A 24,019-nucleotide genomic window follows, 5' to 3' on the forward strand; every position below is an offset into this window, starting at 1 on the left:
TTAATACATAAAAAGAGAGAAAACTTTGCATTTTAACTTTCAGAAGAAAGCAAAACAACAACAATATCAAGAATAGTGACTTAAAGGAGCAAAAAAAAAAAAAAAAAAAAAAAATGGCTGCCATCATTTACTTACCCTCATGCTGTTCAAAATCTGTTGGACTTTCTTTCTTCTGTGGAGCACAAAAGGAGATAGTTTAAATTGGTTTTGTCCATACAATACAAGTCAACCCGGTCTAATAATATTTGTATAATAGTATATATTTAAAATATCTTCTTTTGTGATCCACAGATGTGAAAAAGTTATACGGGTTTGTTTGGTAATGCAAGCAGCTTAAAAATTAGGCCCTGTTCCAAATGCTGCCCTAAGCCCTTGCAGTCCTACAATGTCAAATGGGAAACAATATGGTCACATGGACTTCTCGCACACAAGACTGCACTGAAAAAGAAAAGAACAATTGCTGCCTGTTCAAATTACTCAATAAAAAGGAGCTAAAGCAACACAATTGCTATACATTTTGTCCTAACTTAATTTCATTGAGTTCAATTCTTAAATATATGTAAAAACTTAACCAATTTGTGTTGGGATTACATGAATGATTTTTGTTGTTGTTGTTGCATTAGCTGAAAATGGCCTGTGGATTGTTAGTTTCCAGCATGCTTTGCATATGGTTGGATCAGGAGAGTAAATGTTGAAATTAATAATGTTTTTGAGTGAAGGAAACGACTTGTTAATGTTTAAAGTTCAGTTTAACCCCACTCCTGTCCAATGGTGGAAAGAGTACTGAAAAAACATACTCAAGTAAAAGTACCATTACATTCCAAAAAATTTAGTGTGAGAGTTAAAAGTACTTGTCCAAAAAACTACTTGAGTAAGAGTAAAAAAGTAGCTTATTTAAAAGTACTCATGAGTAGTGAATACTGAGCTGCGGATTCTACCCCGTTATAATAAACACTGTGCACTACAATTAATAAATAAAAAAACATTGCACAATCTGTAATTGACATTATCTTTTGTTTTGTTTTTTGTCAGAAAGATTGAAGAATAGCTATCATCCATCTTTTTAAAATGCATCAAATCAGTACACATCACCATTTAAATCATATTGTTTGAAAAAAAAAAAAACATTTAAAGGAGAACTTGGTAACTTTTTTAACTTAATAAAACTGTCTAGAAATCATTTGGATGGTTAAACAACCTGTTTTGGTGATATTGGTGACTTTCCCCGCTCCCCCCAGCGTTCCCAGGCGGAAAACCAACCTTGCAACTTGGGCACTACCGTCCCGGCAAATATAGAAATTGTAAGTCTCGTGAGAAGCGAGAACGAGAACGAGCGCGAAACACAAATTGCTTTATGGCAATTCGACATAAACACACGCATGTATGATGTATTACCAGATTACCCACCTCGGTAGACATAGCTCCACACGATACAGTTGGCTTGCTCCGATCAAAACAAACGCACATGAGAAGCGGTAGAGAGGGGGAGGAGGCCGCCGCAAGTGAGTTTTTTACGACCGTGCCCACCACAGCTGTAGGGGGAGCTCGTGGGGAAAAACATGCGACAACAAAAGGGAAATCAGCGAAGAAGTGACTAGAGTTCGCTAGAGTTACCGAGTTCTCCTTTAAAATTAGGTGTAAGGCCACTGAGCCTCATATTGTTGCACATAAAATATCAATGTTTATAACTGTGCAAAGAATTCAGAAATCTTTAGAAACTCATATGATAGTTCTGCATCACACACCATGAGATGGGTTAAATGGAGAAATTAAAAAATACCTAATTTCTCTCCAAAACGGTACCAGTTTTAGTGTTTTGATAAATAAATGAGAATCACTAATATTATCAGTTTACCTCACCAAATGCACTGAAAAAGCCTAAGATAGTGAGCTAACACTAATTACACTGTAATTCCATGCCATTAAATATGTTACAATTTAAACGTAAATGCACATTGTCTAGAAGGGTGGCATCATCCCTCACATTTTACACAGCTACATTTACTCAAATTGTAATGCTGATAATATAACTTGTAAGAAAAATTGTGCAATAAATAGGGAAGTTATATCCGGGGAAACTTATAAAAGAAACAAACACACACACGAACAAATGCATGTCTCTTTGTAGTCTCGGCGAAGCTGTTTTATCAGTAGCATCCACAAAAAAAAAAGTTGAACCTGAATTTTTTTTTTGTGTGCAAATGCACTTGCTAAATGAAGGCGGATTGTATGATATGGATCGATCAAAAAACTTTTATTAACGAGCTGTAGTCACGCACTGTCTGATATGCAGTTCAAGTTAGCGCCATGGTTCATAAGGTGCACTGCATACGGAATCGAGCGTGTCTCTATATGTGAAGTAAATGGGAGCGGGAATTTACCGCATTATGAACTCGTCACAACACAGTACGCAATACCCAAGCCTCACACAAAATGTTAGGCCCTGTAGATAGGCCAGCCTATATAAATATCATAGTAAGCTGAAATGTGAAATGTACCTTGTCATATTAGAGAAAGACGCTGATATCTCGATTGAACTGATGCTTGAAGAATGCACTTCCACAGCAGCCACGAGTAACAGCAGGTAGGCTATATAGTTTTCTATGCAGAATTTGATTTGATGACAGTCACGAGACCGACTACTCGATCCAATCACGTTGATGGATAAAAATTAAATTAAAACAAGCATGTAACGAGTAATGACCACAAACGGAAGGAAAATAGCGGAGTAAAAGTACCGATATATCACTTAAAATATACTCAAGTAAAAGTAAAATTTCACAATTTTTAAACTACTCAAAAAAGTACAATTTCTGAAAAAAAAACTACTTAATTAGGCTACAGTAACGTGAGTATTTGTAATTCGTTACTTCACACCCCTGCTCCTGTCTCACCCACTTTTTAAAGCAAAAGTTATGCCACTGGTAAGTAAGTACACATCAGGAGCGCCAAACATTTCCAATTTTTTTTTTTTTTTCGTAATTTTTTTTATCGCTACCTTATAAAAGGGCTGTATTAAACAATCACAAACTTGCCTTGAAATGCTAAATGAGTACGCTACACCTTGTTCTCACTCTATGTTCATATGGTCATTAGGGAACCTGCCAGCACAGAAGATGAAATTCCACACACTTAATCCTGTAAAAATGCTTTACACAATACAATGATATGAACATGCTGCAATTATACACATGCACTATTCCTCATACATCACCATCAGCCACGCCTAAAAGGCAAAGACTGAACACACTTAGTGGATCCATTCATCACAGGAATGATTCATTCATCTCCACTATTAATTTTAAATAATACGACGGACTAAAGTTAGGGACCTAACTCTCCAGACACCTCAGCCAATCTCTTTAAACATGCATTTTCTACAAGAACAACGTGATTACGCAATTGGCAGACAGACAAAACCACAAACTCATCAGCTATACGTTCACTGAGCTATACCCTCCATCACTTCCTCCTTTCTAAATGCAGTGACCCAGACAGACCTGGCTGTATCAGATGACCCACCTCTGTCGTATCCATGCGGTTTATCCTGTTCCTCTCCTCCTAACAGGTCAGTCATGGCTGGTCAATCACTGGCAAGCACTAGCATTTTAATCCGCTAGATACGGCAAGCTTCTCTCAACGTTTTGCACAAGTTTCGCTGCAGTGCAACAAAAGTTAGAAAGAAATTAAGTGAGGGAATTAAAAACAGTTCTGGTCCAGCTTGTTCCTTTCTTTCCTTTCTGTCTCCTTATTCAAACGATCACCTCTCGCCTCATTCAGTTATCCCTTTTTCCTTTCTTAATGCATTCGCAGCAGGAGCACATTAAGAAACAATCAATTTGTCAGCTGGTAGAGGTAGAGGAAGAGGAGCGGGGTGGGTCAAGAGGGAGAGTATATGTGTGTGTGTGTGTGTGTATGTTGGGGTATAGTGTATACCATGGCTCGCTCTCTTCAGATCGGATGTCCCTGCTTTCGGCGGCCTTAAAAGAGTTGGTGACGCGAGCTGGTGGCTCGTGTGCAAATTAAATGGAGAGACAGAAAAATGCATTATTGATGCCAGCGGAGGCTGAAGTGTCTCGCTTACAGAGCCGGCTCTGGTTCCCACACGGGGTAATTAATCCACAATTCTGAGCCAGCTATGAATGGACCGACCATAGAAGGACCATCTCTCTTCCCTCTCCCTCCACTAGAGCACTCCCTCCACCGGCTGCTGAAAATAGGTCACCTGCCTAGGGCCAGCCGGTGAGTGTACGGTACGTGCGTGTGTGCATGACTCACCAATGGGACTGCTTAAAAACAGAGCACATTTTTATGCCAAATTTGTAGTTCAGGATAATGTTGATGGTTGTTGCGTGTGTGTGTGTGTGTGTGTTTTTTTTTTTTTTTGGTTCCAAATGTTGCTGTATAACATTTTAACCCAGTGGCAGATCTGAAATCAGTATAGATTCTGGTCTGTTGGATGCTCGGATTGGTTCTTGTGTTGCTAGGCATCTCCCTTGCCGATCATCATTCATTCTGTGAAATTGTTCTCCAAGTTAATAAGCTATAAAAAAAATAAAAAAAACAAAAAAAACGCAATATTGCTCATGAATACGCTCAGCAGAGACTTTGTCACATCCCCCATCCAAAAAAATAAAAAAATAAAAAAATAGAAACCACAAAACAAATGTCCAATGGTCCGTAAAATAGAAGCCAGTTGCTGCAGTAGTGTAGAGTAGATTAAGCTATATTTTAGAGACTTTGAAGGAATTAGGAGGAAGAGCTGAACTGGCCTGAGCTTTAACAGTCATTTTCTTGGCAACTACTTCTGAGTAAAGCAGCTTACAAGAAAGTGCATGCACTTTAACAATTACTTCAGTAACTAAAGATTTGAGTTAGATTCAACAAACAAAACAGCACATTTATGTTCGGCCCTTTAACATCCTGCTCTGTGAAGATCTGAGCAAGGTCACTGGCATCAAGAGAGGAACAAAGGAATGAGATTAGAGAGAAAAATAGATTTAAAGAATGGAGGGGGAGTTGATCATGGAAGAGATTTGTCTACACAGGGCTATACAAATGATCCATGTAAAACAGAAATCATGATATGGCCTAATTCGATTACTAAACAACAAAAGGCAGTGATTTAACTTAATAAAAGCTTCAAACTGTATATGCAGCCCTGTTCTCTCAAACATACATGGATCACATGATATGTTTCAAGCATCTGGTAACCGTAGTAAAAGCGTATAGTATAAGTATAAGCCTTTGAATTATTAGAAAAATAATGCACACCCGCTTCGCGCCGTGGCCATAGCCTTTCTGCTTTGGTTTAGCTCGCTTTAATTTAGCTATAGGTCTGCATATAGTTAACTTAACAATATATTTTTATATTGTTTTAAAATAATAATAATTGTAATAAGGATGATAATAATAATATTATATATAAAATAGTTGTTTTCTATTTGAATAAATTTAAATGCTTTTTTCCTGTGATGGCAAACCTGAATTTTCATCATCATTACTCCAGCCTTCATTGTTATAATCTTTCAGAAATCGTCCTAATATACTGATTTGCTAGAAACATTTATTATTATTATTATTTACATCAATGTTGGGAACAATGACATTCAAACATCTGTAGTAAGATTTAAAAAAAGAAAGAAATTAAGACTTTTAATCATCAAAGATTGATTAAATTGATCAAAAGTGACAGTGTAGACATTTATAATTACAAAATATTGATATTTAATAAATTATTTAATAAATGCAAATAAATGCTGTTCATTGAACTTTCTATTAATCAAGAATCCTGAAAAGTGTGTCCTGAAAGTATCTCCATGTCCACAATAATGTTAAGCAGCACAAATGTTTTCAACAGTGATGTGTTAAGCACAAAAGCAGCATATTAGACTGATTTCTGAAGGATCATGTGACACTGAAGACTGATGAGTAATGATGCTGAAAATACAGCTTTACCATCAAAGGAATAACTTACATTATTTAATTTATTAAAATAGAAAACAATTATTTAAAATTGTAATAATATTTCATATATTACTGTTTTTACTGTATTTTTTATTAAATAAATGCAGCCCTGTTGAGCATAAGATACTTCTTTAAAAAAAAAAAAAAAAAAAAAAGTTTTGACAAGTAGGCTACTGTATATAATAGTACTACTACTACTACTACTAATAATAATAATAATAATTAATTATTATTGTTATATGTAAGGAATAATTGATGACGGGCAGTAGAATTATTAGAAAAATAATGCACACCCGAGGTGGTAATGCGGCCACGGCGCGAAGCGGGTGTCCATTATTTTTCTAATAATTCAAAGGCTTATACTTATACTATACGCTTATACTACGGTTACCACACCTCAAAACATTGTTCAGATGATGTATTTCAAGACATTTGTCAGGTTTTTGTCCTTAAAAAGCTGTTGTGTTTGGGACTAATTTCTTACGCATCCAATCCCAAGCATCCATTGCTAATTCCCAAACTTCAATTTAGAGCTAGTAACGGAGACTTGAGCCACTGATAGCAGACTAATGCAGTTATAAATGAAGTTATTAGAGAGAGAGAGAGAGCGAGAGAACGAGAGAGCGAGAGAGAGAGAGAGAGAGAGAGAGAGAGAGAGAGAGATTAAGCGTGTGTGAATTACTTTAGTCTCTGCGTCTTTCAGCAGTGTTCGGCACCACCGTCTACTAATAGCAAAGCTATGTTTATTTGCACCTCGCTAGTGAGAAACGTCAAGTAGTTTTTAAGATGCTAAAATATTTTGCAGATAAAATCTCCAGAGCAGCGAGTGTGTGTCCGTACTTTATGCGTGTGCTTTTGAGTGGGAGAGAGAGAGAGAGAGAAAGAGATATGTACTTTTCTATAATAACTAATAAATGCATAATACATAATAAAACGTAATTTTGTGGCAAAGAAACTTGGAAATAATTGATCAATTTTATCCAATTGTTTACTATATTAATTTGCTTTGTGAGTGTAATTGTGGGATTTTGTTCTGTAGGCTTGTAAAGACCTTTGATATAACTGAAATAATTTGGCGAAGTGATATGGGACTGGCCTGGAACTACCGTGTGTTTCCCTCAAAATAATTGCACACCTTAAATTAGAACATCCGTCAACCAATCAGAATCAAGCTTTCAACAGCCCTGTAGGATAATCATTATTATTATTTAAGCTGACTAGGTTTCAAACAACTGAATGAAGAAACACTATTAAAACTAATACAATTCTGCAGTTGAGTTTTGGGTCAACACTCTTAAAACTTTTTCTATTTAATGGAAAAAATGGCAATTCAATTCAAATCACATTTGAAACATTTGTCAGAATATTTTAATATTTCACTTAGCTCTAATCTAGAGTGAAGTAAGGCTCTCTCACCCTCAGCCACAGTTGAGAGTACAATGCGAATAAATTATACTATGTGAGATCTCAATGCCTGATGAAAAACAATAGTGAATTCCATGTGATCAAACACATAAAGGAGAGAAAATTAGAGCGCAGGGCTGAAATGCACACGTGTGTTTAACTAGCAGCCGGTGAGTGGGTGGTAGATTTTACACTTCCTCGCAACATCTGCACTTCAAACAGGAGCATTTATGAATGGCAAAACCAGAAAATGTTTCTGCCTTTAGACACTGGTTACATTCTACAACAGTCACCACAGAAATAAAAGAAAATTTGCATAGAAAACTCAAGTATTGTTAGAATACTGTGCTATAACTAAGGCTAAAGTCATTTTTCATGCTAATGTTCTGGAAATATCTGCGGAATTCTCCTCAAATTATAAAAAATTTAGATGACGGTACTACGCTTTTACTGAAATATGATCAAATATAGCAGAAATATTTAATTTTAAATATAAAATTTAAATAATATATAAATATTAAATACTTATGGGAAACATGTAAAAATATTATGTAACTTCATAAAGAGTAGTATTCTTGAGCATTAGTGAATGTTTTCACTATTTGTAATAGTTGTGTGTGAAGCCCTCAGTTGTCCTCAGTGTGAAAATATGGATTTCAAAATCACAGTCACCATTGGAAAGGGTTCAAATATGGGGAAGATGCCAAAGAATGTGACCAAAGTCGATGTTTACTTGATATAGAACACACAGAGCATGAGTTGGCAACACAAAGTCAATTTTTCACTTGAGCTGGGAGAAGAGAACTTAAATACACGGGAACACCACCACTCCGCCTCTGACGACAGTAACTCACTACACCTGTGCACTCTAACAGACGGAAGACAAACTACTATCACAAAACATGGTTTATACTCGTTGATCATCCAGGTAACAACACAGTATTAAGATTCAAGGGTATGTAAATCTTTCAACTGGTTCATTTGTGTACATTGTTATAATTTTGTCTTGTGAATTGTGTGAAACAGCTTATTCAGAATCAGGACAGGATTGAATAAAAAATAATATGCAAGTTTGTATGATCCCTCTTATTGTATTAAAACTATTAACACCTTGCATATTCTGCAAGGAGTGTGTAAGCTTCATTTCTTCACAGACTGTGTGCGCCTGACAAAAGTGAAACTACAGAAGTGCAGGATGCAATTAACAGCTCTGCCTAGACACCCTAAACCAAACACCTCCACTATGATATTTTAATGTATTTATTAAATATAACACTTAAGCTTTTTGATGTGTGACACACAAGGTGGCCAATCTATAGGATGTAAATATAATCTAGACTGAAAATGAGAAAAGAGTGACTTCAGCACTCGGTGAGAGATGGATTTTTGCAGGGCAAACCACACACACAGCAGCGACAGTCTCCCACCCACCATTTCAACAATCCCAGCACATTTTTTTCCCGTTACTTTTATTTCTCGCTGATCCATCTTTTGACCTGTCACCCAATTAGGCCCATGCCTGTGATGAACTGAGCCAATTAAGTTGTGCGCGTTGGCTCGGACAGGAATGCATCTTAAAATGGCGCAGTGCAGTTTTCCTGAACTAAACACGCTTCGTTTCTCATGCATTCATTACTGCTTGGCGATTAGCCATCACTCACTTGAGACTCACAACATCAGCGCGGCTCTCATGAAGCATCATAATGTGTGCAAATTGCTAAAATCACTGTTCCACAATGGTTAGTTTTACTGTACGCCATGAATTGAACTATGTATTAGTATTTCACACAGAGACTCAACTTATGTAAAGGATGATGTAAATTCAACTTAAGAACATAAGAATGATGATATCTGATGATATGACTTAATTCAGAATATGCAGCTATTTTAATTGTAATGTACCGGTGCATTACAAAAGCCATGAAATAATCTTCGGCAGACGTCAGGAGCAAACAGATTCCACAAGAGAAGAAGAAAAGAGAAAAAAAAGCCTAGTTTAGTCATTGCCACGAGAACAGTGATGAGTAGTAATACATGAACTCTGAGACCTCTGCTTGTAGAAGTCCCTTTAGAGGGGGGAGTGCATGTGTTTGTGGATGGTTCATGTTCAAAACCACAAGATGACAACTTTAACTGTGGGTATACGGTTTGTAAACTACTAAATACATATTAGAGGCATACTCTCTTCCTTTCAAATCAGATCAGGCAGCTGAATTAATGGCATTGAACATTTATGATTATAATAAATACCAATTTATTTGTTAAATTATAATGGTAACACTTTAGTTTAGGGTCCAAATCTCACTGTTGACTTATTAAAATATATATTTATAAAGCACATATCAATGCCTTATTCTGCATGACCTTATACATCCCTTAATCCTACCCGATACCTAAACTTAACAACTACCTTACTAACTATTAATTCATTTATTGAGGCAAAATCTGTAGTTAATAGTTAGTTAATAGTGAGAATTGGACCCTAAACCAAAGTGTGACCATTATAATAATAATTGAAAACAAAACAAAATAGAAGCATTTTCACTAACAGACTTAAGACTTTATGTCGCTGATCGAACTCAGACGCACAAACATATCACTGATATGAGAAAATGGCAATTTGATTTATTGCAACTATTATGTGTAGAGCATTGAACAGGGCAGTATTCTATGAAATTAGATTTTTAATGCTGGAGGCCCTTTTTCTGCATTCCTAAAAATTATTATTTATTTTTTTTAAACCTTAGATTGCATTAACACCCACTCATGGAAATTTATCCTGATGCTGGAAATCAGATCTGAGAGGCAGGTTGATTTTGATTAGCCTTTAAGAGGTTTGATCTTGATAAAATTCAGGTGCAGCATCTTGTCTTGTTTCTGTGGCTCAAATAAGACAGAGAAATAAACCATGTGTATCAAGCAGGATTGCATTATAAAAAGTAAGAAAGCATCATCATCATCAATGCAATGAAATAGCAAGAAACCGCATTTATCCCTGATGCCTCTCACTGACCCACTGGCTACTTTTTACTTGTCAACCTATCACCAAAAAAAGTGAACAACTTGTTGACAAGTAAAAATTAGTAGTCGAGCAAGCCCTATCAAAACAAGCATGGCACTATATTTGACGTTTCCCTTTATATTTCAGCATGTCACTCATCATTACTTCACATACGCAAATGTATGTATGTTTATGCACTCGAAAACATGTTTACCATATTTCCCCTGAATATTAATGGTATTTGCACAGAAAAACTCCCAAGTGCTCGGTTTACACTTCTGAATAAACAGAGCCCGTCAAAGATCTGCCCTGTTATGCACAATGCCTCGTATAATTTTAATATCATAATTAATCATTATTTTCTGAATTATTTAACTTTGCTGGTAAATGTTCCAAGACCACAATTGGACCACAATTTCAGTGACCACAATTGGATTTTCCACAATCTCAAATAATAGCACTGTAAAAATCTCCAATGGCAAGGAACCACCTCAAAAACCCGAGGCTCCCTGCGTTGCTCTCCACTAATGGCTGCACTGATTGTTACTCTGGGATTAAAGTGTTTAATCTTGGCTCAGGTTTTGAAGATCATCCACCCCTCTCAGCTTCTCAATTCTCCCGTTTGAATGCTCTCCCGGGGTCCTGGCTAGCATCAACCCTCAAAAACTGTAGAGCTGCTGAGTCATTTGGCACCTTCAACCATGGAATTTGTTACTGTGGCTGAGTCTTCATAAATAAAAATAGGGTGGTATGTCAAAGCACTATAAATAAAGGGAAGTTAGTGCTTTAGTGGTTGTCCCTTCCCCCACCAGATGGCAGGTTGGTGACAGATTCTTTAATATACATGTTTGGCTGCTCATCAATCCAGACTGATTACTTCCATGTTAATAGGCTGTGCGTGGCTTAATTTCTTCCTAATGAGAGTGTCCTTGAGAGGTGTAGCATTTGTGAGAGTTGTTCAGATTGCTCGTTTAGTTGATAGGATGTTATTCTCGCTACACTTCCTTGAATATATCACACTTTTTCGTTCTGCCATGCTGTTAAAAAAATGTGAACCTCAGAAGTGCAGTGCACTTGTGGTTTGAGATAAGCTCTCAATTGAGGGTTTCACACTTTATGAGAGCTGGCTTTATCAAAGCTTGACAGGACTGGATGTTTGACTGATTTGTGCCGTGGTCTGGGTAGGACCTGTGATTTCTCTTACAGATGGTAGAAAACAAGAGTCACTACATCTATTGTGCTTAAAGAGCCAACGGTCCGAATGTGCAAGAAAACCACAGATCACTATGTTAACAATGGGTTTGGGAATCGAGCACCAGTTCCATTTTTTCTTTAATCTAAACTAAATTATTTTAATGTTAATTCTTGTTACATTCTTGTTATTCCTTGTTACAACCGATGTAAACAAGACACAATAAAACTAAAATACAGAAACATATGTAAACAATTTACTCTTATGAACTTTTTTTTTTTTTTTTTTTACAATGAATTCACAAAATAAAGGTTTAAATCAGTTTAAAAAATACTGATGCTAATGGAATCATTGACGAACCAGAATCGTTAAGTGAAATCAAATTGTACAATCAATCTAACTCCTAATGATTCCCAACCAGGAATGTGCGAGGCTAGTCGACTAGTTGATTAAACGATACTGCTGCTGCTAGTCGTCTTGGAAATACTAGTTGTTTACTTTTTTTTTTTTGTCATGTTAATGTTACATTTTAAAATTAAAATATTATTTTGAAAAGTGTATATGTGGAGTGAAAAAACTAAACGTGACAATATGTTTATTAATGCCACATTCAACCCAGTTAATACCTCAGCGATGTCCAAATGACACTGAGACCTATTTCAGGCTTAAAAGCTATGTGATGAATATTCACTGCCTTGCACCTGCCTGAATCTCTTATTCATCCGACTTAATATATTTGGAGTTACATGATACTGTATGGACTTTTCCACAAAATGCTCCTGCCCATTTTACTAACAGTACTAAAGCTAACATACAAAAAAGCCATGACTAGCCCTTGTTTTAGATAAATAAATAAATAAATAAATGCACATATGGAGGTCATATATAAATTGCCAGTCAATTACATAGCTTAGCTTATTAGTTTGTGCAGCTGTAAGAATGACAAACTCACTCACATTTAACATGCAGGTCTGTCAGGCAAAACCCCATGTGGCTGAGTAAATGTTAGCACATCTGTGATTTAACATCTGGATAACTTCCATTTAAATATGATAAACATGGCAAATGTTTTAATTTCATTTAGCAGACCCAGGGCATCTAGGAATCCTATCAGCACACATGAACACATGCAACCCGATTAGCAAAGAAGCGCTTCCACGTGCAAAGACTTCTATAAGTAAGTGTGTCAGTACACATAAGTTTTTATATTTAGTTTTATAATTACATATGGAAATGATAACTCACTGCCCTTTGGACACTCACCCATTACACTAAGCTACGGCTGGTTTCATCACTACACATGCGATTGAGATTGTTGTAGGGAAATAACCTCCATTTCCTCCCAATCATTTGTAATGGTTGAGAGGCCTGTTTGCTACTTCATCATTTACAGCTTTATAAGAGAGCTTCACCTTTTGAAATATCCTCTCATCAGCTATGCAAATATGCAATTACCACAAATAGATGGTGGCCTATAACCTTCTATTCTAATTGGAGCTGCTTTGAAGAGAGTTGAGGAAGTGTGCGTGCATGTGTGTGTGTTAAGGGCTTCGGCCTGCCTTTTCCGTCTTTTCTCTTAACACAGAGAAACAGTGAAAGGAGCAGGCTGTTCCTTTCTAAGATCCAAACAGAGTGATGGGCCTTAGAGTTAAGCTTGTTTAACACGGGTTAACAAAGCACCGCTAAGCACTGATCCTCCGCATTTTCTTTAAGGAGCTGTTACTCAGGCTTGCCTCAAGCTACTTAATGAATCAATAAGCTTAGCAACAGCCTTGGTCAGTGTCTGACAATCCAGAGATATATTTAACCACGAGGCTGCTAACACACTACCATAGAGGCACAGAGACAGACACTCTGTTCCAAAACATACTGAGCAGCCCATAGGCATAAGAGAGAAACAAGAATTTTTGTTTTGAATGGCATTCACAGATGGTACATGCCTGATTGTAGGGATACATACGTAATGTAGACTTATATTGTATATACACTAGAGTTTAAAAGTTGGGGCTAGTGTTGTTTATTTGTAAAAATATTAATATTTGATTAATTAAATTAATCAAAAATGACATTTAAAGATATTTACAATGTTTCTGTTTCAAACAAATACTGTGCTTTGAACTTTCTATTCATCTATGAATCCTTGAAAAATGTATTATGGTTTCCACTAAAATATTAAAAAGTACAACTGTTTTAAAGATTGATAAGACTTGAGTACCAAATCAGCAATATTAGAATGATTTCTGAAGGATCATGCGGCACTGAAGACTGGAGGAATGGCTGCTGAAAATTCAGCTTTGCCATCACAGGAATATTTCACAATATGAATGTTTTTACAGTATTTTTGAGCAAATAAATACAGCCTTGGTGAGCATAGGAGTCATCTTTCTAAAAAAAATATTTGAAAAATCTTACCGACCCCAAATTTTTAGAAAGCTGCAGTTATCATCATATACGTTTTTCATCACAATTTGGGGGAATTGAGCATTTTCTTCCCTTTCTGGCAGAATATCAGGTTCATGTACTCACCCGTATCACATTTTTCCTCCACCTCCATGGGCACTTGTTCATCTGATCCATCCCAGCCTTGGAATTGGATTAATCCGCCTCTTTGACATCAGTTTGGCAGTTGCATTCATCCATTTTGAAATTTGCCTTGTGAAAAAAAATCTAATAGCCTATATTTCTTTTAGCCTGAAGTCCAAATTTGTATTACTAGCTCTCTTTAAAACTGTGTTTTTATTTTATTTTTATTGAACGGATTACTCTAGTTCTGTTCCAAAACCTAGTGAATTGCCTCACATCCTAACCATTCTGGAACCTCATAAATGACTGATTTGGAATGCTCTACATATAGGCAATTTAGCTGAAATAACCAAGTAAAATAAAATAAAAATGGTCAGAATGACAAAATCAAGTGCCTCAATTGCAAACAAATAGAGAACAAATGGAGGATTTTTATCTCATTTGCTGTTTTTGCTGTGGCACCGTCACGCACACAGTGAGTCACTAAAAACATTTTTCCTCAAAGCAGTGAATGACATTTCTAGATCTCCCAAAGAGCAGCTGCTGCAATTACTTTCACATTACCTAAGTAATCACATAGAAATTAATGATATAGACATCCCCCTCCCAGACACACATTCAAACATTCATCCCATTTTAGGTTTTCATAATATACCAGTCACACAGCTGTTTATACTTTGTCTTATTTTCGAAATTAAAGCCCATTGCATATGACCCCAATTTTTCTAGGGCTGCTTCATTATTCTGTTTGATGAGTGGCATTTTTCTCCCATGCATACACAAATATAAACTTGTGGCTTGTTCTTTTTTTGATTCAGATACAAAGAAGAGTGTTTGTGTCATGTAAAATGTCCACAATGATTTTAACGGGCTTATTCTCACCAATTTTGAATTAGTTCAAACAAGATTACGAGTATAACTTGGTGTATCTACAAAGTACAAGAGGGAGCTCTGCATAAATATTAAGGTATATATAGTTCATTTCTAAATATAAAATATACTTTTTGAAGTACAGTAGTAGTAATAGTAATTCTATAAAATCAGTAATACTTTCATTTTTTTTTTTAATCAGTCACATTAAAGAAAACCTCCTGTCTGCTGTGATGATCAGTCAAGCCACTGTCTGCATTGCCATGGCAACACTCAGAAAGTTTGACCATGAAAGTGTTCCAATAGACCTTTGATTTTTAACGGCGAGGGATAGACACACTGTACATCTCCTCCGTGGGTTGAATGGTTATTCAATGTGTTTTTGGATTGTTCTGCTGTCAAAACACAGCAAAAATATCTTTCTGAGAAATGTCAGTAGACAAATATGAGCTGTGGAAAATTATAAGTGATCTAGGAGCTTTTTAGTAAGTCTATCTTTCTTAGACTCTAAGCCTCACTTTCATACCTGTCATACTGCTCTGAATAAGGTCTAGAGGAGGCATAACAAAGAGACATCACTCAAGGTCTTCCAGTAAAACTGCATTTGCCCAATGAAGTGTGGCTGATGTGTGTTACATGACAAACTTCATCACTCTGAGGCTGAATAGACAACAACATCAAGGACAGACAGATTTAAATGAACATGTTTTGAAGAAAAACATTTAAGAGTAATATTAAGGATTAATAGTTGGAGGTAGTACTAGACCAAAGATCCAGCTGGAAATCTTTTTTTTGTTACGTTTTCAAAAAAAGTGCATATGTGAAGCTGCATAAAAAAAAAAGAGTGTAAATCTTCATCCTTTCTTAGTGGCCTAAATCACTTTCTGCGGGAGTGCACAGAGGCTAAGTAGGTCCGGTCCAACAAATAAATAACGAATAGAAGGACATTAATTAAGAACACAGATCAGACAAGGCCTAGAGAACCTTGGATGATGACCCCATTATGCTGTTGTTTAAATAAAGCACAAAACTGCCTTGCTTTCTGCTTGTTTGCCTCCTTCTCTGAACCATTGTACACCAGCCTAAAGCAAGGACACTAGAACATTCAAGAATGAATTCATCTTAGCCACATATAGCAACAATCTATCTATCTATCTATCTATCTATCTATCTATCTATCTATCTATCTATCTATCTATCTATCTATCTATCTATCTATCTATCTATCTATCTATCTATCTATCTATCTATCTATCTATCTATCTATCTATCTATCTATCTATCCATCCATCCTTTCTGTAAATAGGATTCACTTCCACAGTGTTCAATATAATGCTTTCTTGAAAACACAATGTTTACTGATGCTTGCACTTACTCTGTGTGTTGTCCTCAGAAATAAAGAAGGTTGAGGAGGTGTGTAAGGTGAAGCTAGGGTGCAGCTGAGGAGACGGAACACTAGGCTACATATTCTCAAGTGGGTACAAAGCATATTAAGGAGTGCACATTGATTCGGGAAGCCTCTGGAAATTTTAAATCGGCACAAAGTGTCCAGTATATCTGGATACTCAGTAGTAAAACTGAAAAATGAGAAAACTAAAAGAAATTAAAGAAGAATTAAATGTTATAAGTAATGTCTTTGGTGTTTAACATATTTCTTCAGGATCTGTCCAAGTACACACACACACACTTGTGTGCATCAGAAAGACGTCTGTGAAAGATGACGTAAGATAGTAAGAAGATGGAGACTTTCAATCAAATGCGTTTACTTTAGAATGGTAATGGATATAAGCTAGACTACACTCTTTACACTATATCCGAATAGCATACAATTCTTACAATTTCTACCGTATTCTGTCGAAACAAAAATAGTATAGTATGTTATCTAAAATGTATTTAAAAAAAAGAGCTACATTTATGTTACTCACAACATGTTTATAGTTTCTTCTTCTTCTCATTACCATTCACATCAGGATCACGGTCTTTATGGTACTTTACGGTACTTTACTGCATAGTGCTTCAACATCAACACCTGCCATACTGAGTCGTTTTTATAGAAGTTGGGACATGACACTTAGCAGTGACACTACATTAGCATTAACTTGATGGACAGAGATGTTTTCTGGCATTTTCCCTGTACATTATGCACAAAAATCTGCACTTGAATTTTTCTGCCAGCGCAGTAAACACTACACTCATTTGTGGGCAGATTGTATCACATTAGCGCACTGGAAATCCAGGCAAATTGCTCAGTAAAATTGGCACAGAGTGTTCAGAAGTTAAATGTGGTGCATTGATACTGTTCAATGTCAAAACTCATCACTCTCTCTCTATTCTCTCGATCACTCTAGCGCACTGATGGATTGTTTCTGCACGGTAGCTTTTGTCTCCGATGCTGTAAATAATTAGGCTACATAAACAGTGTTAGATGTGCTTAATTGCTTTTGGGACCATTAATCTTAAGCTCAAACTCTATACAGTCTTAAAGTCTGTAATGGTCTGATATTTATATTATTCAGTGTCAAAATTCAGTTTAATTGCATGATACGCATATTATTCAGAAAACACATTAGAAACATTTCAGAGCAATCTAACAAGAATATTATATTATACTGGATGAATGTTAATGCAATTAAACTGATACCTGCATTTGTCCATCTAGTATCTGACCTGAGATAGTGATTCCGATGGCTGTAGCAAATGTAATTGGGTGTTTTGAGACATTTTCACCTCCAACAGAAACTCAGGGGACCTTCGGATTACGGTTTCCCAGGGAGAGACTCTCGTCACGCGGTCCAGAAACTTACATCTACTCGTGCCTGCCAGGCAGTCTCTTGGCAGTCCCAATGCCTTTGTCACAGTCATCTTATTCGAGCCTGCCCAATTTTATAATAAGCCAGACAGTGGGCACTGCCAGACTGTGCTCTCAATCTATTTTCTTTGTAATATTTCCCACCTCAGCAAAGGGTAAGTGAAGGTTACCCAAAAATTCACGCGGTATGTCAATGGGTAACACTCGTAAATATGACAGACTGACGTCCAGTGGGCTGGGATTTTCAGCCCCATGCGGAGTAGACTGGCACATTTACATGTCAGAACGGCATTTGATTAATCTGCAACTTTGACACACATCATTGGGCAATGCCTAAATCAGAAATCAGAACTTTGTGGAAAAAACAACTTCATGTTGGACTTGCCATTAAGAACCAGCAGACAGCTCCAGCTTGGAAAACAAAGACAGCATCCAGTCTTGCAGATCTTGCTAGGAGGATGAAATTCTGTTGGGGCCTGTAAAACTGGCTGTTTCGGCAGAGCATTAGCACAGCAAGACCAAGCAGTGAAGGGAAGCAGGAATACTAGAAAGTAGAGAGCCGCAGAGAGACAGGTTTATGCGTGGGAGATGACTGGAGTTTCACATGAATGTTTTCTGCAGTTGTCTGCACATTCCTAAGAGCAGCAAAATTAAAAAGCTGCAAACTTTTGAACTTTAGTGCATATAACTATAACAAAATAAATAAATACATAAATGTACACATACTGTATATAAGTAACAATAAATTGCACTCAAAATGAGAGGTTTTGCAAAAATCCTTTGAAGTGCTACACGCTTCTCTGAATATACGCAACTATGTAACCTTCTGAAAATGAAATGCTCTCTACTTAAAACAGCTTGGGATGAATTCCCTAAATCAGTGGCGTGTACTAATATTGCTTCAGTGCGGATTTGAATGAGTTTAAACAAATGCTTTATTGAAAGGAATTGATTTTCTTGCATGGCTCCTTTCATTTACTGTGTTCCTAGCTGGAGAGGGAATCATAGCAGAAAGGTCCGACTCTCACACTAAGATGTAAGGTGCCCCGGATCCCCTTCCCGGCATGTGTGCCATGTGGATAATGAGAGGTGTCAAGCAGCTTACTGAAGCGTTTTAGTTTCTCCATGCAGCTTCTCACGGTTCAGCCTATCTGTATCAGAACCTGCATACATCCCCAGTCTATAAAGCATATCAAACAGATTTAGCCAGCACATAAATTTGACTTGGTTCCATTTCATATTCATTAGAATTTGTGTGTTGCATCACGTGGATCTGTTGCCTATTTTTTGTTCCTCTCATCTCATTTACTGCCCTTCTGTCACGCTCTCCATTTATTTTTGCTTTTTTTGTCAACCGGGTTGACTATGATGATCAGAATCCTCAGTTGCTATGCTTGCGTAGGCGCAGTCATTTTACATAAAGTGTCATGTGAAACGGGCTTTTGTTGCTGGAAGCAAGGCACACATTAAGAGAAATGTCACTAATTTGGAGAGTGAATCACTGCAATCAGAAGGCATTGTGAGGGGCGCTTGCAGTGGTGCACATTGGATGTCGCATCGGCTCCAACATGATAATGAATGCCTGTGTAACCAGTGCAGACAAAAGCACAGCTTAACTGGGAGTGCTGGGGTTTGGGGGGTTCATTACGGCAGGATCGCAGCCATCGCTTCATGCCCTAGAGGGGAATTCCAGAGAAGTCCCATCAGTGCTGATGAATTGTTTATGACTTATAAGGGTTATGTAACAGATGCACTATATAAAAATCCTGCAGTTATTAAAGCCGTTGTTGTTGTCAAGGCTGTGAAGACAATTGACCCTTCCTCCTCTTGAGACTGGAGTGATCAATGACTGACAAAAGTAAAGTAAGTCTCTTAAAAGTAATCTCAAAAAGTTTGAGAGGGAAATTTGATCAGTCTAGGCTGCGTTTCTGAGCTGAGTTGATCGTAGAGACCATTGGTGGCAATGGTTCTACGATCTACTTAGGCTTACAGTGCTTTTGGGAAACACAGCCCTGGATAACAAGCTAAGTCAGTCACATTGGACTTTGATAGCCCTGTTGCTGTTCTTTATTCTGACGTAAAAACAAAACGAGTAATTTTACTTTACTACCTATTTGGATCAATAAATTATTCAACTCAAAACATTCTTGCACATCCATAAAAAGGGGAATTTTTAAGGGGGTGGCCAGATGAAAAAGATGTAAAAATCTCCAGTAAATAGAAATGATAAATTAGCAGCAGATTGGCCAATCAGTAAATCATTGTCTAGACCAGGGGTGTCAAACTCAGTTCCTGGAGGGCCACAACCCTGCAGAGTTTAGCTCCAACCCTAATTAAACACACCTGATCCAGCTAATCAAGGTCTTCAGGATTACTAGAAACTTCCAGGCTGGTGTTTTTGGAGCTGGTTGGAGCTAAACTCTGCAGGACAGTGGCCCTCCAGGAACTGAGTTTGACACCCCTGGTCTAGACAATGTGTACTTTTGCAAAATAAAACAAAAAAGGTTATTCATCACACTTTTTCCTGTATTTAATGCTAACATCTGCATGAGATTTTCAGAGTTAAAACTCTAGTTGGATTTACGTGGGGAGACCAGACAGATGTCATTTTCAACTTTAAAGTGCTGTTCGCATGAACTGTCAGGGTCCCGCCCTGACAGTCTTGTCTGTTTTGTCACTGTTTAATGTTTCCTTGTTTGTCTTGTGTCTGAGCACATGGCTGTGTCTTTGTTTATGTTTGCCATGTGCTCCTCTTGTCCTGCCTCCTCCCGTTACCACGCCCCTTTGCTTAGTCCACGTCTAGTCCTCGTTTCACTAATTGTGCTCACCTGTTCCTCATGTGCTCTGGTCCCTTTATATTGTGCCTCTTTCCCTCATGTCTTTGCTGGTTTGTTTTGTGTGCTTTGTGGTGTAGTTTTGTTTGCTTGCCTTTGTCTGGTTAAACATAGTTCCTGTTCTAGTCGAGTATTTGATCGTTTCTAGCAGTAGTGTATCCTTTTGCTTTTTCCTTCAAGTCTTGTTCTAGTTAGATTTTGTTTATTTCTTCTCCAGTTTCTAGTTCCCTATACGTTTGTTCTTCTGTTTTATTTATTTTTGGATTGCAAGGTCCATTCGTTTTATTCCTAACTCTTTTCTTTGTTCTGTTTTAGTTTTAATTCTTTATTTGCGTATTTAATTATACTCTTGTGCCTTGTCTGTTTATCTTGTCTTTTCTTGTTCATTGTGAGTCTTGTGTTTGTTCCTGCCCTGCCTTGCAATCTGAGATTTACTGGCCATTGACCCCCACTGTCTGACAGCTAGACTGTAACACCTTTCTCATTGAAGAGATCATCAAGCCTCCGGTTCCTTGCGTTCCTGTTTGTGTTCCACACCATCATCCCACCTGGTGCTGCCTCTTCCTCTGCAGTCTTCAAGCTCTTCGTCACCCCAGTTCTGGTTTCAGTGATCATCCTTCCTGCCTATCGTCGTGTCATCTGCCCTGCCCTGCCCTGCCCTACTGTTTGAACTGTTTCACACCTCACTCTCCTTGTTGTGCCCTGTCTACAGTATTGTTAATAAAACTTCCCTTCACGTTTGTTCTGTGTCTGGGTCCTCTCTCTTGCAGAACCTGACATGAACACTGCAGCACATTCAAGAAAATACCACTAGATGAGGGACGGGGGGTAGATAGATGGATTGATTGATTGATTGATAGATGGACTGATTCATCAAAAAAAAAAAAGAATAACTGCACACAAAATCGGTGGATTTGCAATAGTCACTGACTATTTCCCTGCACTGATTAAATGCAATCATGACACCCTCTGTTTCTCTGATGGGAAAATGGACTGTAAATTGTTTGCTTGTAAAGATTCATCTTAGCAGATGACTGATGTGATGACACGTGTGCTTTTAAATATCCATACCTGAATTTACAACAGGCCATTCATCATAAGCGTCAAGTGATTAATAGACACATCAACAACATGTATCCCTGTTGTGTTGTAGATTCTAGCTGATACACAAATTCATTCGCTTGCTGATAAATGACGCATTATAAAGATGAAAAATGGCTCTCTCTTTTTTTTTTTGAGCTATTGTGATTTTCGGTTTTAACATGGCAGTTTAGAGAACGCCTAGAGTTATGAAATCCACATGATCATCTGTTAAAAAGCAGAAAAGCATTGAGGCTCTGACCTAGACACTGTACATGAATGTTAACATAACATTTTAACGTGTAGAATGGATGATGCATTAAATCTTAGAAAAATGGTCTAGGGATCCCCAGCACTTTATCTATTGTGCTCTATTATGATTTAAATGACAAAACAATCGTAATAAAATGACTGCAATATATAAATATATTACTAGTCAGGTTGATCCTTGGGAAGGAGATAGTACTTGTCTTTTAGTAACTTGCCATTTGTCCAGGTGATCATTAATCTTTTTCTCTCTCTTTCCGTTTCTTTCTGTCTCTCCACACCCCACTTTATTGCTTTACTCACACTCTACAAACTCTCAGCCTATGGTACAAACTGTAGTCCGTTCAGGGCTGTGTTGCTCCAGGCTCCAGCATGACAGTGTCTGCTTGAGCTGATTCATCTGCTGTTTTAACTCTGTGTCAGATACAACTACAGCAGAGACCATCTGTTTGAAGGTCCATAGGCAGGGAGATCTCACAGGCCCTTTTCAATTACAGTATGAATGTACAAGACTGCAAATGAGTGCATTTCCCTATACGTATAAAAGTAGAAATATATAATCTTTGAATACAGATTAGTACATAAAAAAAACGTGTCCTCAGCTCAGACTACATAATTATGCCATTTGTGTAGCTCTACCTCAATATATTTTCACTAAAATTTCTGCATAAATAAAAAGGACAATTAGAATGAATGAATAAATAAATACATAAATGTTGTGTTTTACAGTAAGATATCTGGCTTATTTCTACACATTACTACACATATTTACTATACATATGAAGTAGCTTGGAAATTTCCAGTTAATATTACCAGTGTGGCTCAAGAAATCATGCGAGGATCCCCTGTACACAATAGACCCCAACGTAGGTGCCCTGCCCTGGTGTTTATATCACATTTCTGTTTGCAAGCACCTGATGCATTACTCTGACATCGAAGTCTGACATTTTCATTGAAATATGTGTCATCAAGGCATTTAACTGTAATAATACAAAGTAATCTTGAGGTATTCACAGAAGGCTCCGTTCTTAATCTTAATGTAAACATACACAGACGCCTGTCACACCATCTGCTGTTGATGGAAGAGCTGAGTATCTGTGATAAATAATAAGGGTATTTTAACAGCTGTGTTCAAAATGTCAATCAACAAAGCAACAGGAAAAAATCCCCAAACTGTTCCCACAAAGTTGGCAGCATAGCATTGTCCAAAATATATTGGTATGCTGAAAGATTAAGATTCCCCTTCACTGGAATTAAGGGGTTTTGCCCAACTCCTGAAAAACAGTCCCATACCATTAACCTCCTCCACCCAACTTTACAGTTGGCACAAAGCAGTCAGGCAGGTAATGTTTTCCTGGCATCTGCCAAACCCAGACTAGCCCATCAGACTGCCAAACAGAAAAGCCACTTTTAGAAACCACTTCAGCACTCGGTGACTGCACTCTGTGGTTTTACAAGGTCTTCTGAGTTGCTGCTGTTCCTAAACACTTCCTCTTTCCAATAATACCACTTACAGTTGACCATGGAATATCATGCAGAGATCAAATTTGGTTTAGATAAAAACTAATTTATTGCAAAGGTGGCATACAATTACAGTACCATGCAATTCACTGAGCTCTTCAGAATGACCCTTTTTTTCCACAAATGTTTTGTAAATGCAGACTGCATGGATAGGTGATAGATTTTATACATAGCTAGGTGCATCATACAAAAAAAAAGGAAATATTTATCCTCCTTTCTTTCCTGTCCCTGTCAGAGCCACCCTGATAACAAGCTGTCAAACAGCAAATACATACATCCATTTGATTGGCATTTTATAGATAGAAATGTTCTTGCAAAAGTGCAAGCTGTGGCAGCAGTAAAATATGAGAAATGGTGAATGGCTTTCTGTGACCTCTACCGTTTCTCAATGTGATGGATGGACATCCCTTAGCTTTTCTCCACCCCTCAACAGGGCAGGACGGAGCACTGGATTAAAAGATCTGTAATAGCAACTGCGCTTAGAATACCCAGTTTCTGCACAACCAATTTATGAGAGAAGAAGAAATGAGAAAAGAGAATGTGACAGGAGA

General features: G+C 37.3%; 1 protein-coding gene across 5 annotated transcripts in view; it reads right to left on the reverse strand.

Annotated features, from left to right (window-relative positions):
- lingo2 (leucine rich repeat and Ig domain containing 2) overlaps positions 1–24,019 on the reverse strand; it is a 271,483-nt gene that overhangs the window by 119,785 nt on the left and 127,679 nt on the right. For 3 of the 5 annotated variants that reach the window (XM_084430415.1, XM_084430414.1, XM_084430417.1), the window contains one exon: positions 136–172. The exons of the other annotated variants lie outside the window; for them this stretch is intronic. In XM_084430415.1, the coding sequence (XP_084286541.1) occupies positions 136–141 (6 nt within the window). In that variant the 5' untranslated portion in view covers positions 142–172. The remainder of the gene's footprint in view (positions 1–135; positions 173–24,019) is intronic. 5 annotated transcript variants of the gene reach the window in all.

Source organism: Rutilus rutilus (assembly GCF_951802725.1).
Source record: "Rutilus rutilus genome assembly, chromosome: 14".
Classification (NCBI taxonomy): domain Eukaryota; kingdom Metazoa; phylum Chordata; class Actinopteri; order Cypriniformes; family Leuciscidae; genus Rutilus; species Rutilus rutilus.